Consider the following 15,239-nt stretch of genomic DNA (forward strand, 5'->3'; position numbering starts at 1 on the left):
TGGTCCCAAGCTGTAAACAGGACTGTTTTTCTGAGCTTGCAAAGTGTTGGAGATGTGTTGTTTTCACAGGACGACACAAGGAGTCACCTGCTGCTTCTTTTTCGTCTGCAGGCAAAGCAGCTTAAGCAGGTCACGCCATCTGACTTCCCACCCATAAACACTCTCACCTCCCATAGCAGACTCCGCTAAACTGGATGAACAACTGTCAAGGAATGACAAGTCTTTGTGTTTCTATCTGAACTGAGTTTCATTCTCAGTTAATTACTCCTTTTGCCGTCCTCCGTGTTGGCACTGGCTCGCACGAGCGCTGAAATGATGACAACTGTCCAAGGACATGATGTAATTTAGGTTGCGTCACGATGACACATTCCAATTCCAGCATTTTAATTCATGCTGCATGTAGGTCGTCCGCCTCGGGACGCAGTCTCGTATCTCACATCTATAAGATCCAGATTACAACTGAAAAGGTGTGACGTCCCGTGTCAGAAAATGACATGCGGGCTTCATCTGCTGTTACCTTACACAACAGTGTTTGCTCAGTGTCCTATTCTGCACAAACCAGACTGTGCACTCTGCCACGTAAGCCTTCAGAAAATGATGATCCAAGCCTCTGTGTTCTCAGAACTTGTCCCTCTTTTTTCAAGCATGCACTACAGCACAACACCAACCACGATGACTCAGAATGCCTCTGTCATGCTAAACTGTTTCAGCACAGTGCTTAACAGCGAGTTCTCCGTGTGCAGTACACAGTGTGCCAAGATGTCTGCACACTCAGGCCCGAGCCCGGATGTAGGTGGAGAGATACTGTCTCGTGTGTCCTCACGAGCCGGCATCGAGAGGACACTCTGCTGTTTGCCACCGTCTCCACTCACGACTTCTCTTCTCCCGGCGCTCATGTCACCGAGATGAACTGTTATGAGCGTAATGAACTCGCAAACAAAGTGATTCAGACTGTCATGCAGTCTGTGTCTTGTTTTCTCACCCATGATTTACATTTCATTTCAGCCTCCCCTTGCAAGACAGACGGTCAAATACTGAGATAAACATTGAATTCACTGGATCGTTATGGATGTTAGTGATTCACAAAAAAAGAGATCAGATATTAAAATATATAGTTCGTCCAAAATATAATCCAAGATCAGTAAGACACGTTGGGTCCAGTTCACTCTTTCGGTGGCTGCAATAAATATTTGCTTGCCAGCTCCTTATACCGAAATAAAGTGACAAGAATATTCACCATTTTGTTATGTTCGTTATGAATTTGTAAATACCTGTTCATTTTTGATGATGTACAGTTGTTGGCTGTCTCGGGAACAGCAGATTTGGGCCCCAATGCAGACAAACTGATGAGGAGGCAGCAGGAAGGGTTCAATGATTTATTTACAAAAATAACCTACAGTGGGAGTGTCCTAAATCCAGCAGGAAACGGAAGTAAACCCAGGACTAGGAATCAGGACCGGAGAGCTTGATTCAAGGAACGGAGAAGAATGGCCAACTGGCACAGAGGGTGACAATGAGGGACAGGTGACGTCAGGGCTGATGAGGGACAGGTGAAAACAATCAGGGCGGGGCCGACAATCACGCAGGTGGGAAAATGAAGTTGCCTGCAACAGTAGAGGAAGTGAGTATCAAAATAAAACAGGAAATACTGAACATGAATAAAAAAACGTGAAACATGGAACAAACAGAAGACCCAGAACAAAAAGTTTATAACTTGTTAGTTTGCAACCCCAGGTGAATAGGGTGGGAAAAAATAACTTTACATCAAAATTGTATATATATGTATATATATATATATATATATATATATATACATATATATATTCGTGCTGGGCAAGTTAACGCGTTCATTTCGCGTTAACGCATTCATTAATTAACGCCGCCAATCATTTTATCGCGGGTTATTACATGTTAGTGGACCTATATGCTGAAATTCTCATGTTTATCATTTTGTATTGGAGATATGATGTCCCTTCAGGGTTGCCGTAGAGAAAAGGCGACTTCCGCTGCTCTCCCTGGAGACGACTGGACATCGCTGGTGAAGTCAGCAGACACTCAGATCTCCGTGCTCAACTCACAGACACTTACATGTTAGTGCACCTATATGCTGACATTCGCGGTAAACGCATAAGATCGGGAGCGAGCGAAGGACTTTGAAAGTTAGCGGAAACATTAACGTGAGACAACATCCGGTTTCTTCAGCCGAACATCCGGTTTTCAGAATAAGATGCCAACAAAGTGTGAATTATATTCACATTAAGTATGAAACATGCTGCCTGCATCTCGTGAACCAAATGTTATTGCCCTTTTGTTCATATAGTCGTACTTTTAAAATAAAAGTGCGCAATACACTACTTTATAATTCATCATTGAACTTTGCCATAACAATGCGATTAATCGCAAAAAATCCATGCGATTAATCGCGATTAAATATTTTAATTGTTGCCCAGCACTAATATATATATATAGTTTTCTAAAATGTTTAAATATGCAAATCAGACTTTTTGTACTGCAAATTTTTAGTGAATTTAGAAGAAATATAGAGAAGCAAATAGACATAAAATATATTTGCATGTATATAGTGCACCCCCCGCACTGCCAGACATAATTTAACCCTGTCCTGTAACCGTCCACTGTATTGGATTGTGCTACAATGTGCATTTGTGTCCAATTAAGTCCCCACCCATCAAATAGGTTCGGCATACAAACTGTAATCATTGCTCCACGCGCAACTGTTTTCACACACATATCTATATGCACACACACACACACACACGCACACGCATCATTCCAGGCAGCCGCTGTCCAGCCCTGGCTGTGCTGAAAGTGGGCAGACAGCAGGCACTCCGAACAGCATTTAACCGTCACAACAATGAACTGGACACAACTTCGCAGTCCTGTCTGATGCTGGCTGCTGTACAGAAGCGTGCCTGGCAGAAGTTACCTTTAAAGTCCAGATTTAGCATCAGACATCCTCGGATCTCCTACAAATATACCGTTAGAACCTTTCTCTTTTTTTTTCTTTTTTTTTTACACAACAATAAAAGCTCGCAGACCCTCCATGGTGAGAAATGTTTCTTTACTGACTTCGAAGCCTGAGAAACTCTTATCTTTAAGATGACAGTCATCTCTATAAAAATATTGGGGACATGAAAAACAAAGCAGCACGTGGAGATATTGCTTCACTAATAACAGTAGGACGTGTATTATTAGCAACAGCCTACCTGACAAAGTCCAGCTTTCTTCCAACTCTTGCTGAATCCACTTTCCTCGAATTGTACGCATTGCCATCCACACCAGCTCCCTTCCCTTTGTCTCCACTCACACCGCTGGAACATGACTCGGGATAAAAGTTGCGTCTCACTCCGCAAACTTTTTTTTCCTTTTTTTTTCATCTCCACGATTCCATCTGATAAATAATTCGACTCGATTCGACCCTCAGAGCAAAAGACGGCAGGAGCGCAACTCGCTGCAAATCAGTGAAACAAAGTTGGGCTGGTGCCATGACAGCGGCGTTTGCATATTTCTTTGTCTGTGGGCCACATGCCTTATGACTTCGTGTCCCGCCTTCAACTTCACCGGCAGCGTGCAAAACAAATCACCGCAACGCTCCTGTGTTCTTCCTCCAGGGACTGTGAGGGCGTCTGTGATGTTCTGATGCGCCTTTATGTGGGCTTAATGGTGTTTATAGCTCCTCTATCAATATCGTGATCCATATTATTCCTATAAAATATCCATTGGGACTTAAAGTGCATCGCTTCATGGTATGTTTAGCTGATGTAATATCACTGTAACAGTCCTGGGGACTTCCATGTGTTACTGGTGTAGTATCAGCATGAATAAAACATGTTCCAGCTCTCACATAGTGGAAATACACTGATATATCGAAAAGTAATGGCACAACAGACTTAGTGGATCATCCAGAAGAGAAATAACAGGAATATATGTGACAAAGTTTCCCACAAACACGCACACACCGTGACGGAGTGTTCCCTTACGTAAATGTACCAATTCAACATGAGAAATACTCCATTACAAGTCAAAGTTCTGCATTTAAAACCCTCTCTCTTCAGCAGAAAGTACTTATCCACAGCAAAAAACACTCACTCTGCAGGATGGAATGCAGCCCTGTGACTGATACTTCATACGATATTGCTGTTTTATTCCAGGTGCGATGATTTGTTGCTGTAGTTTTAAGTACTATATACACGGACTACACTACCTAAGTGCTGTACACTTAGGTAGTTTAGTTCAGTGGTTCACAACCGAGGGGTCGGGCCCCTCCAAAGGTTCACAACAAGATGAATATGGGGTCATGAGATGATTAAGGAGGTAAGAGAGAGGTTTTCTCTAATCGTTGCTTTGTTTTGGTGAAATGTTGTTTACTGTTAACAACTCATAGACATGTGAGGGTTCATCAGCCAAAAAGGTTGGTTTCAGGAATGCATTGTATGTCATAAGATTATCATGTGGTTTTAATGAAAAGTAACATGTTCCATTTGGGGGAAGTAGAATAGAATATTCTCCTCTGAAACGTACTGGAGTGTAAATGGAAACACTCAAGTACCCCAAAAGCGTACTTAAGTGCAGCGCTTGAGCGAATGTCCTGAGCTACTTTCATCACTGTGAGTGTATGAGACATTGTGTTCTTTTTTATTTAATTTTTTTAAGAGGAACACAGAGTTTAAGAGCAGAATCCAGTTTCAGTTTTGAATTTTTTGGAAAGCAATTCTGCTCTGAAGTTAAACTGAATGTGATCTTTTGCTCTGAATTGGCGCACACGGATAGAACTGCGCTTTAATATTTGAAGCAGACGTGTTGACTTTGTGGACCTCAGACTCTCACAGGAAACAAATAAGCTGCTGCGATCAGCCACGAGGGTCAAGCGTACGGCATCTCTCTTGATTACATCTGTTTACACTCACGCACATCTGTATGTGGGTCAGTGTGTGAATGTGAGGAGAGCATCTTTTTATTTTTGTATCTCCCGGTATCCATCAGACTCTGGGGGTGATTGGACTTTTCTTTCTTTTTTTTGACAGGGACACCTCACACAGTATTTCCTGTGTGACGTCGACCTTATTGCAGACATCTGGGGGCCAGCGTCTCGCCGTTGGGATGGTGTGTGTAATGGCCATGCCTTATCTTTCTCATTACCCAGCCCGACATGTCAGAGGAAAGGTGGAGACGACCCTGCTCTCCTGACAGAGAGAGAGAGAGAGATGGAAATAATTACCAATGTCTCTTGTGGAATAGAGCGTAAATTGATACACACTAAATACTGTACCTTAGGGGTCTCTCTCTCTCTCTCTCCCCGTCTCTCTTTCTCGTCGGATGCACGAGACAAATGAAGGCATCCAGAAGGAATTAATTGGATTTGGGAGCAGTCTCCTGCACGATCCACACACCCCCCCCCTGCACCTTATCCTCCCTCCCACTGGCACACTCACCCGCAGACAGACACACACACGCCTCCTCCTCCTCCTTTATTCCAGTCATGCCTTGCAGAAATGTCTGACCCCCCACCCGCCCCACCCCAATGGATCAGTGTGTGTCCCTTATACCTCACACACACTCACACACACACACACACAAAGAGCGGACTGCACTGTAAAACAGCACAGCCCTGTTTAGTTATGTCCACTTACTTCTTCTCTTTAACTCAAAGAGCTCTGACACATTTTACATTTTGAACTCAGCTGTTCAAGTTCTTGAAAGGTAAACTTACAGTAATTCATTGTGTTGACTTTTTGAGATTTTGAAGTTTTGATTGAACTTGTGATTTTAAGTTATCAGTAAAAAAAAAAAAAAAAGAGACAGAAGGCGGGAGTGGGGAATGAAAAAAAACATTTGCTGCAATGTTTGAGTTTTAGGGAAACTTTCTTTTTTAAACCATGGCCAGGTTGAAGCTTTTACATAATCTACTGGTTAAACACTGCAGATAAGTCACATACTTAAATTCCAATAAAAATATCGGCATTTTGTGGTAAACAAGAAAGGACTATTGCCACCGGCGGAGGGGCACTATATACCTGACAACGGCCAATGACTCGAGGCGGAGGAAGAGTACGTTACTTTCTGCCTGCAACAAGAAGAGCGGACAGAACAGAGCGCAGTGTGGATTTTTTTTGCTGGGCTTCAGCACACAGAGGTGAGTTTAAATTATGACTTTGAGTATTTTTCCTAATTAATATCATGTGTAACGTTAGTAATGTAACACAGTTGTGTAGGTCGGGCTTTTTAAAGGCTAAATGTGTGGTCTTGATGTTTAGCTAGTTTAACAGTTTCCCCGGTCTGTTTTGCCCGCGAACTTTTAAAATGATAAATGGTGGACCTATTTAATCTGTAGTGCTTTTAATAAAACGTATTTAATGTAGAAGTATAAACTATTGGTTAATTCTTAATGTGACCGCAATATTATTTTTTATTCATTATTATATGTGCCACTGAAGTTTTTCGCTGAACACCTCCACCCCCCCAAGTGAAAAACGAGCTAGCTAGCTAGCTAGCTAACATTAGTCAGCAAGTTTGCTAGCCTCCACTAACGTTACTGTCTTAAAGTAGCTCATGCCTGCTGGATTCACATTGAATGGCTGAGTCGCTGCCTATGCTTTGCTCCTCGTTATATTATATTTTAATGCCAGTGACGTTACTTAACGTTATATTAATGCGGAGCATGCCGCTCATTAGGAACACAACTGCATTCAGAGCAAAGACTGGAAAGCGGACATTTTGACCGACCCTCCCTCTCTCGCTCCCTCTCTCGCTCTCTCTCTCTCTGCTGTGTGTGTGTGTGTGTGTGTGTGTGCGCACGTGCATGTTTGTACGAGAGTATGCTGAACTCCGCGGGCAGCAGAGTAGAAACTGCACAGAGATGAAGAGACGGACTTTTAGTTATAGTTTACTCCTGTCGTAGAGTAAAAACATTAATTTAAAATGACAACAAATCCTCCAGTAGAGACGATATGAATTATTCAGACACGTGTATTTGACCGCTCCCCTCTGCAGTCAACTCGCTTCATCACTGGTATGTTTACACAGACAAACGGAGCTGGCAAATGGTTGAATTAACTATGTCGAACGTCAATTGTAGGTTAAATGCAAATAGTTGAGCCTTGTTCAGTGAAGGGTCGCCAAACAGTTGACATTTTGTTACAACCAGCCCCTCCTATTACCAGCAGTGTGTCTCCACATCAGCAGACAGGATCAGTGAGGCCATAGTGCTGTTAGCCAGTTTAATGTTAACTGTTGAAAAGTACAACTTTATGTAGTTTGTTTTTGTAATGTTTAGACTTGACATACATAATGATATATATTATGCAGGTTAGGGCCTGGCACTAAATGGTCTACAAACAAGTTGATACTAACAATTAAACAATAAATTATATACGTATTATTCTAGTAATCTTTGACAGGTTGGAGGGTTTCAGAGACTTCCTTTACTCATTCCTGAGACTTGCGCTGTTGAATTGGATTATATTGAGAGGCGGTTCTCGTACTCTCTACAAGTAAATGTAATACATTTCAACATCACAATCTATTGTCTCACTTATAACAAAACAAAGCTAAAACTGAATATTTTAACCATCATCAAGTTTGAAACTCTTGCAGGGCTATTATTATACTGCACACGATTTAGCTAACTCAATAAACTGAATAAGTGTATTTAAAAATTAGATGTATGAATCGGTTTATCCTTTTTTTCTAATCTCGAGGATGTTTGCTTCAAAATCACTTGATCCCTGTTTTTGTTTTAAGTATTTTGAAATTGTAAAGATTGATAATTTAATCATAAAGGAAATAAATGTTGTATTTGTGTTGAATACATATATTTGCTTTTTTCACTAAACATGCAATTCATTTATTTTTTTCTGTTTACAGATATCATCAAGAATGTCCAGTTCATGACGTGGAAATGTACGTTTTGTGCATTCTCCTCCAATGGACAAGGAAAAATAATCCAGCATTATAAACAGCATCATGGACATCATCGTAGGTGTTTAGGCCTTGTCTGTATTTATGATGAATGTTTGAAGACATTTCAAAACCAAGCTGAACTTAAAAGACATTTTAAGGAACATCTGAAAGAAGGTCAAAAAAGGGAGAGATCCATTTCTTGCCAGAGCCACCTGAGGGACAAACTGCCAGTAAATCTGAGAAGGATCGCCAGACCATGCTTCTAGAAGTGCAGAAGAAAGAACCAGATTCACAGCTTCTGGATTATCTGATGATTGCAACATTCTCGCAAAGAAGAAGTGAAATCATTGGTAACGAGCCACTCATCTCTGCAGTCATGGACAGATGGCCTGCATTGTTTAGTGAAAGACAGGTAATGTTTTGCCAACTGAGTATAGCATATAAATCCTGTATTTTCATTTCAATACTGCTCTTATTTTCCCTCACTCATACATATTTCTCTGCATTTTGTCATCTGTCTGTTTCAGCTGAGTGCCGAGTTCAGTAGGATTGTCGCTAAAGACCTGCTGGAGTCATTCCTGGATGGACTCGATGCCTTGGTGCCAAGTCTTCTAGAGCTGTACAAAGCAGGTGTTTCATCGAGTAGGAGATTGCGTCTGAGCGGTGTGCTGCAGTGTCTGCAAAAGGAGGTATGTACTGTGTTGAAAACAAGTTTGTTGTTATTGTGTATTAAAATTAGGATTATAGCTTTGGTGTCACATTAATCTACTCTTGCCTGTTCTTTTAGGACACAAACCAAAACCGAAGAACAGCCGCCTTGCTTGGTCTTCCATGCTATCTTTCAGAGGATTCCACCGACATAATCCGGATGTGTGACGTAAGAAACTGTATTTACACCTTTACTACACTCAATTTTTGTAATGTGACAATGGTAACATTTTTCATGTTCATTAGTTATTACCATACCCTTCAGCGCTCTCCCTGTCTATTACTATTGGTTGAGCTGGTAATGGTAGCTTTACTGCAGCAGAGCTGATGAGATTATAAGTCTTCAAATTATTGGAAGAAATAAATAAATTATAGTCTATTAATTAGAGTGGCAGTTATGTTTTAAATTTGGTGATGTCGGTTAAGATTTGAATGTCTTTATACATCTTCAGGCCCATGGAGAAAACCTTGACGTGATCATGAAAGGAATGCAGGTTGGACTGTTGATTGGACACGAAGGCACTCTGCATGATGCATTTCCTTTGGAAGTCTTCAATGTGGCTGTGGTAACTTTCGCGATACACTAACTTTTATAACGAAAACACAAAAAAAATCTTAAGAATTGTTTTATAAAGTTCCCAGTATCCCACATTTTACCTCTGCATCTCTTCTCTCATTCCCCCTTTCTCAAAGTATGCGATTAAGTCATGCCCTTTTTCTGTGTTTGTATTGAGATTTTATGACACTATTAATTATCTCACATTTTGCCTCATAGTACCTTACCTCAACACTTCTAGTTGTCAACATAAGTTATATGTTAATATTATGTGTTGAACATGACTGTATTGATGTTATGGCCTGTTTAAGGTACTAGTATGCAACATTTTTGTGGATGATTTTATGAACCTCTTTTAATTATCTCACAGTTGTATTGTGACAAATGTGAGATAGTTAAAAGAGGTCCATAAAATGTCCACAACCCCATTCTCTCAGATTGCCTCCACTTGTATGTGGTAACATTGTTTTAAACACAGCTATTTAGTGTCTGCATGTGTGAGATGTACTTAAACACAATGTTCAAGCTTGTGTATCTTTTCATCAAATAAATGCTATATTTTTAAATCGGCAGTAAGAATTATGGGTGATTTCATTTTTTTTATTTTCTGACAAAGCAAACTTGCAGTTAACTTTTATATGTAAGTTGAAACCAATTTAGAATTTAAATCCTCTTAACTTGAAATGGCAAGTTGTATGCACATGGTTAAGTTATTTTAACTTGAAACTGTGAGCTGCAATAATGCAGAAATGCGTGTTGGTTTCACTAGGTAAGGAAAGTTTTCTTGACCTGATAATGTAAAACAATTCTTTGTTTTAACTCTCTGTATCAAGTTCAAACAACAAGTGAAACAAAGTTCAATCAACTGACAACTTGAACAGTAATGTTGAGACAACTAGAACATTGCAGTTAAATCAACTTGATTAACTTTAATTTCTGAGTTGAATCAAAAGCAGTCTTCAAGTTAAGTTAACTCACATTTTCAAGGCAGCAGGTGAACTTTCGTTTGCAAGTTTAACTGACTTGAAATGTCTTACAGTGTGCAGCCTCTCTCTTGGATACAGTGTTTCCATGGCAGCCTCGTTTTCTGCACGTGTGGAATCAGACGGAATAAGAGGGAGAGAGAAAGAGACCACTCCTATCGATTGACTGGCTGGCTATTGATTCACCAACACGTCTGCGGCCCACAGCCAAACACATATCCGTGCGCACACGTGCACAGAGTGTAAACATCAGATTGGATCTTTTGAATGAGGCTTAGCTGTGGAATGTGATAATGAAGACTCGCAGTTTCCTTGAGCATGCTGGGGGCTTCAATATGTGTGACCACTCCGGTTCAGGCCTGTGAAACGGTGGATGGTAGCTATTTAGTTTGGCTTTTTTTAAAGGGTACAGATAATGAAATAACACAAGAAATAAAGACTTTGTACTTTTCAGTTCCAGCTGATTTTATTTCCTTCTTGGAAGAAAAGAAAAACAAATAAAAAAACCACAATCTGTACAGAGGTCTGAGAGGCAGTGATTGACCCAAACATTGGCTGGTTTTGAGCTATAAACATCAAATGATATTGGCATGATTGGACAAAACATGATCATACACAGCATATTGCACAAATGAAAAAAAGAATAGAAAAGATGTCTCAAAGGTTGAAAAAAGAGGGAAAAAAGAAACTCCTGGACCACAATCATCTTCAACATCAGGATGTCCAAAGATGGCTGTCCTAGTGCCTGTCGTTGATCATCATCATACATAAAACACACAATCTTTGCTTATAGTACAGTCAGTTTACATAAATATCTTCATGTTATTATTCTTTTAAAATCTTAAACACAACAGCTATAGCTACATATACCTGAATCTGAAATACAAATGCTATTTGCCATGCCGTAATATAGGAAAACAATTAGCCTGCTATACTTAGCCAACAGGTACAGAAAGGTTAAATACTATTTTTGATGCAATTTGCACAGTAACAGATGAAGCACTTCATACATCTCCCTCCCTCCAAAGTCTAGGCAAAGTGGAATGAGTGTGAAATTCCATCCAGTGGTTCAAATAAAACTTATCTTGATTAAAAAAAAAAAGCACACAGAGGTATTAGCTCTATCCAAACAGTGACTCTCTGGGATCTTACGCATATACTTTAGGTCTATGTGTACTGGAAACAGTCACCACTCAGACTGGGAGCCTCAGTGGCGCTTTGTTTACTTGGCTGGTGAAACTGGAGTCACTGTGCCATTAAGAAGCATGTGGGTAAATACTGTAAACACTGTGTGAGGTCAGATTGTGCCAAACAAACCCCCCTCTGCACGTCTAAACACCAATGTAGACCCAAACAACAATGTTGTAGGCTACCCACTCGCTGGAAACCCCCTTTCTATAGATTTTGTACAAAAATACAAGTAGAAAATCATGACACACTCAATTCTCCTTAAAAGTGAGAGAAGTCAGACATTTTAAATAAGATACACTTCTAGCCCTTCCGCGCTGGATACAGACAGGTGTATGTGCACAAACACAAACGAGACCTGTACGAGAACAATACTTCTATGTATAAAAAAGTTTGGCCGGTATAAATACATCGATATAAAAAACGTCATCGGACACAGAGGAACTACAAAGTTGAAGCACGAGGCAGAAAGGATGCGCGTCGGGGAACATTGGTCCTGAATTGTGCACTGAGTGTTTAATAAAAAGGTTCAGAAAAGAGTGTTCTGAAGTTTGGAGTCAGTCTTTGTTTTTAAGTCCTGCCGTTGAAAGAGAAGCTGGTGATAGTGAATTGTGTCCTAAGGTCACACAAAATTGCGTAATTACGCAGCAATGAACATTTTTACGCATTTAACAACAACAAAATCCTCCTTATCGCGGAGGGCATGCGTGTTGATTTTGAAACTATTTTGAGTTTGGAAAAAAACTACACCTGAATAGCAACTTGATGGTCAATGTTAATTGGCTGTATCTTTAACAACGCCCAACATGACGAGCTGTCCAGTAAATGTCCCTTTTCCGAACCAAAACAACATTAAGATTCAAAGTTCGTTGTGAGTCCTCGTCATCTGCGGATTGGTTTCAACACTTGAGCTGAAGTCCGTATGTTTCACTGCTCTCTGCTTACATTCACTCCTCCTCCGTGTCCAAATGCAAACTAAGCATTTCCCCCGTCTGCGCGTTCCCGTCAAGCGCACGGAGCGCTGTCCAAGTCTGTGTGCGGCGCGCGTACCAGGGCTTCAACGCGCACACAGGCCACCTTTTCTTTCCTGTTTTCACTCTCCCTTATCTAGTGAAAGAATAAAGGAAATATTCTGGTCTGGACGCACGCGCCTGTCTAGGAGAGTTCAACAGTTCAAAACTGGGGGGAACGTCGCGTCTCCTCTCCACCGTGGTCCTTTTCAGTAGGTGAACACCAGGTTGGAGATGGTGGACTCAAGCCAGTCTCCTGAGATCATCTCGCTGACCTCCGGGGTGCAGTAGTCGGGGAAGTCGAAGTGAGACCCCGCCCCGCACTCCCCGAAGCTCCAGTCCAAGTCCCGGTCCAGCTCTGGGTCGGAGAAGCCCATGCCGCCTAGGGACATGCTCTCAACCCCGGGGCTCGGGTTCAGTTCAAGCCGCTCGTCTTCAAACTCTTCGTCTGATGATGAGGATGACACCGATGACGAAGAGTGCGAGGCTGACGGTGTTGGTGAGGAGGCGCGAGCGTACCTGAGGCGCGCGGTGTGTGATGACTCGCTGGCCGCGGGGCTCTGCTCCTCGTACAGGCTGAGCGGGTCGCTGGACTCTGCAGAGCTGCTCAGGGTGGGACTGGCCGGGACTCCCACGGAGGGAGGCCCGCTCTCCAGGCTGCCTGCCCCGCCGAACATGTGGCCGCGCCTCGCCTCTCCGGTGCGTTTGTCAGGGATCTGTCTCGCCCCAGACACTGACCTGGATTTGAAGAGCGCCTGGTGGTCACCGGGAGACGCGTAGTCCTGCCCCGCGGCGCTCTTCATGCCCCCCTGTTTGTGCGTCCGGCTCACTCCTTTGGACGCGGGGCTTCTCTTCACACCGGCTTTGGCGCTGCGCTCCCCGCTCTTCTCCCCGCGGTCCGTCTGCTTACTCGCTCCGCTTCCCGACTTGACCTTCTTCCTGGGCCGGTACTTGTAGTCTGGGTAGTCGGCCATGTGTTTGAGGCGGAGCCGCTCCGCCTCGCGGATGAACGGGATCTTGTCCGTGTCTTTCAGCAGCTTCCAGCGTTTCCCCAGCCGCTTGGAGATCTCCGCGTTGTGCATGTCCGGCGACTGCTCCATAATCTTCCTCCTCTCGATCTGCGACCAGACCATAAACGCGTTCATGGGTCGCTTGATGTGCCCCGTCGGAGTTTTGCACCACGCCAAGTCTCTCCGCACCCCGGAGGAAGGAGACTCGGGGGTCGGAGACACATCCATCTCCAAGTCCATTTCTCCCGTGTCCGTGGAGTCCCCGCCGGTTGAATGAGCATGGGCGCTCTCTGTCTGGCTCATGTGCTGCACCATCCTGTCCTCTAAGTGTCTGGAAACACAGTTCAGTTCAGTGCTGCTGACAAAGTTCGCAAAAAAATGCCTATTAGGCTTTCAGAAAAAGAAATAACTCCTCACTCCTTCTTATTTCAGGCGCTTTAAAACCAGACCGCTGACGACTACTGGTCTCAAAAAGTTCATCCAAGTCTCCTCTTTTCAGTTCAGCACGCGTTGGAGACGACTGTTCTCTGAACTCTTTACCAGTGCGCTTCACGGAAACAGAAAAAAAATAATAAATCCCGAAACTACTCAACGGCAACTTTCAACTGCCTGTGCGGCTGAAAACGCGCCCTGCGAGCCTCAAAACGCGCTGCTGAGGGCAACAGCAGTGCAAGTCCCTTAAGCGAAGCTGGCTGTCTGCGGCGCAGCTTGTCTGTGCGGTTGAGGAACCATGTGGTTGAATGGAGCAGCTGCGCGTTCTCATAGTCTCCCTGTTTCCTGAGCGCTCTGTACTATTACTGTAAACACAACAACGAGAACCTCGCCGCTTTATACCCTCATCGCGAGATATAAAAGCCAATCGGCGTCTGTCTCCATCCTGCTTTTTTATTCAAGCCCCTCCCCCCGGCTTCTCATTGGCCGAATAAAGAAGAAACGGGTAATAATAATAATAATGTGCAATGAGGATCGGTGTGTCTGACCTCATTCCTGTCAGACTCCACTGAAGGAAAGACGAGCTCGTTATGTGTGTGTGTGTGTGTGTGTGTGTGTGTGTTTAAAGGGGCACTTTGTCATTTCCCCTGCTGCAAGGGGAAGCTGGCAAGGTTATACTTAGAACTTCATTACTTGCATGTGGTTGAGTGTCGACTAAATTTAGGTTATGTGTGATGTTGGAGGGCAAGGAAAAAATGCTGAGGAAACAACAAGAGCAGCCACGACACGTTAGTCAGACTGCAGTGCGCTGAGCAGGGATGCGGCGGAGAGCGAACCCACCCAAACACGGCTCGTCCAACACGTTATTTACAAATCACTCCGCAGCAGCTCGCAGCATTACATCACAGCAGCGAGTGTACACGAGTGAGGCGATGATTGTTCTTCACACCCTTCATCGGTGCTTTATGGTAAAGCAGGAAGCTGAAGAGGATTATGTATCGGGGCCACAAACAAACAAACAAAGTCACACCGACTCCACAGCAGCGCAACGCACAGCTTCCTCCTCCTCCTCTTCCTCCACAGCTCCATTATGTTAACACGCACATGTCATGTAGGATCACATTACAGCCTGTGTCGCTAGATGTCAGGCTAGAGCCAACGGGAGCTGATGAAGTGTACGTTGTGCGCGGGTGCGTGTGCGTGTCAGCATGCACGGCGGATTTATCTCCGTCCTGTAAGCTGTTTTGAGCTGCCCTCGTTAAATCATGCAGGTGATGTCATCGGCTGGCAGCGACGGCTCGTGTTGATCCTGCAGCTGAACTTTGTGTCCTTCAGTTGATGGTCACCGAAGAGAATTCGGATCCGAGAATCAACAAAACATAATCTATTTGTATCTTGTCTGATTATATTTTCATGTTCTGGAACATCACTTATG

At 43.2% G+C, this 15,239-nt stretch overlaps 1 protein-coding gene and 1 long non-coding RNA gene across 2 annotated transcripts; one reads left to right on the forward strand and one right to left on the reverse strand.

The window, feature by feature from the left end:
• Positions 1–8,185: 8,185 nt before the first annotated feature.
• Positions 8,186–9,746, forward strand: LOC306791453. The gene is made up of 4 exons (XR_013772749.1): positions 8,186–8,329; positions 8,445–8,606; positions 8,705–8,794; positions 9,078–9,746. It is a non-coding gene; the product is annotated as an uncharacterized lncRNA (long non-coding RNA).
• Positions 9,747–10,635: 889 nt separating this feature from the next.
• On the reverse strand, positions 10,636–14,274 carry sox4a (SRY-box transcription factor 4a). Its single transcript, XM_079288064.1, has one exon. The coding sequence runs from the start codon at positions 13,685–13,687 to the stop codon at positions 12,572–12,574; it is 1,116 nt and encodes a 371-aa protein (XP_079144190.1). The 5' UTR covers positions 13,688–14,274; the 3' UTR covers positions 10,636–12,571.
• Positions 14,275–15,239: the final 965 nt, after the last annotated feature.

This window comes from Melanostigma gelatinosum (assembly GCF_949748355.1).
Source record: "Melanostigma gelatinosum genome assembly, chromosome: 17".
Classification (NCBI taxonomy): domain Eukaryota; kingdom Metazoa; phylum Chordata; class Actinopteri; order Perciformes; family Zoarcidae; genus Melanostigma; species Melanostigma gelatinosum.

Coding starts and splice junctions, on each gene's coding strand:
- sox4a (XM_079288064.1), bottom strand. CDS start 13,687: ATGGTGCAGCACATGAGCCAGACAGAGAGCGCCCATGCTCATTCAACC.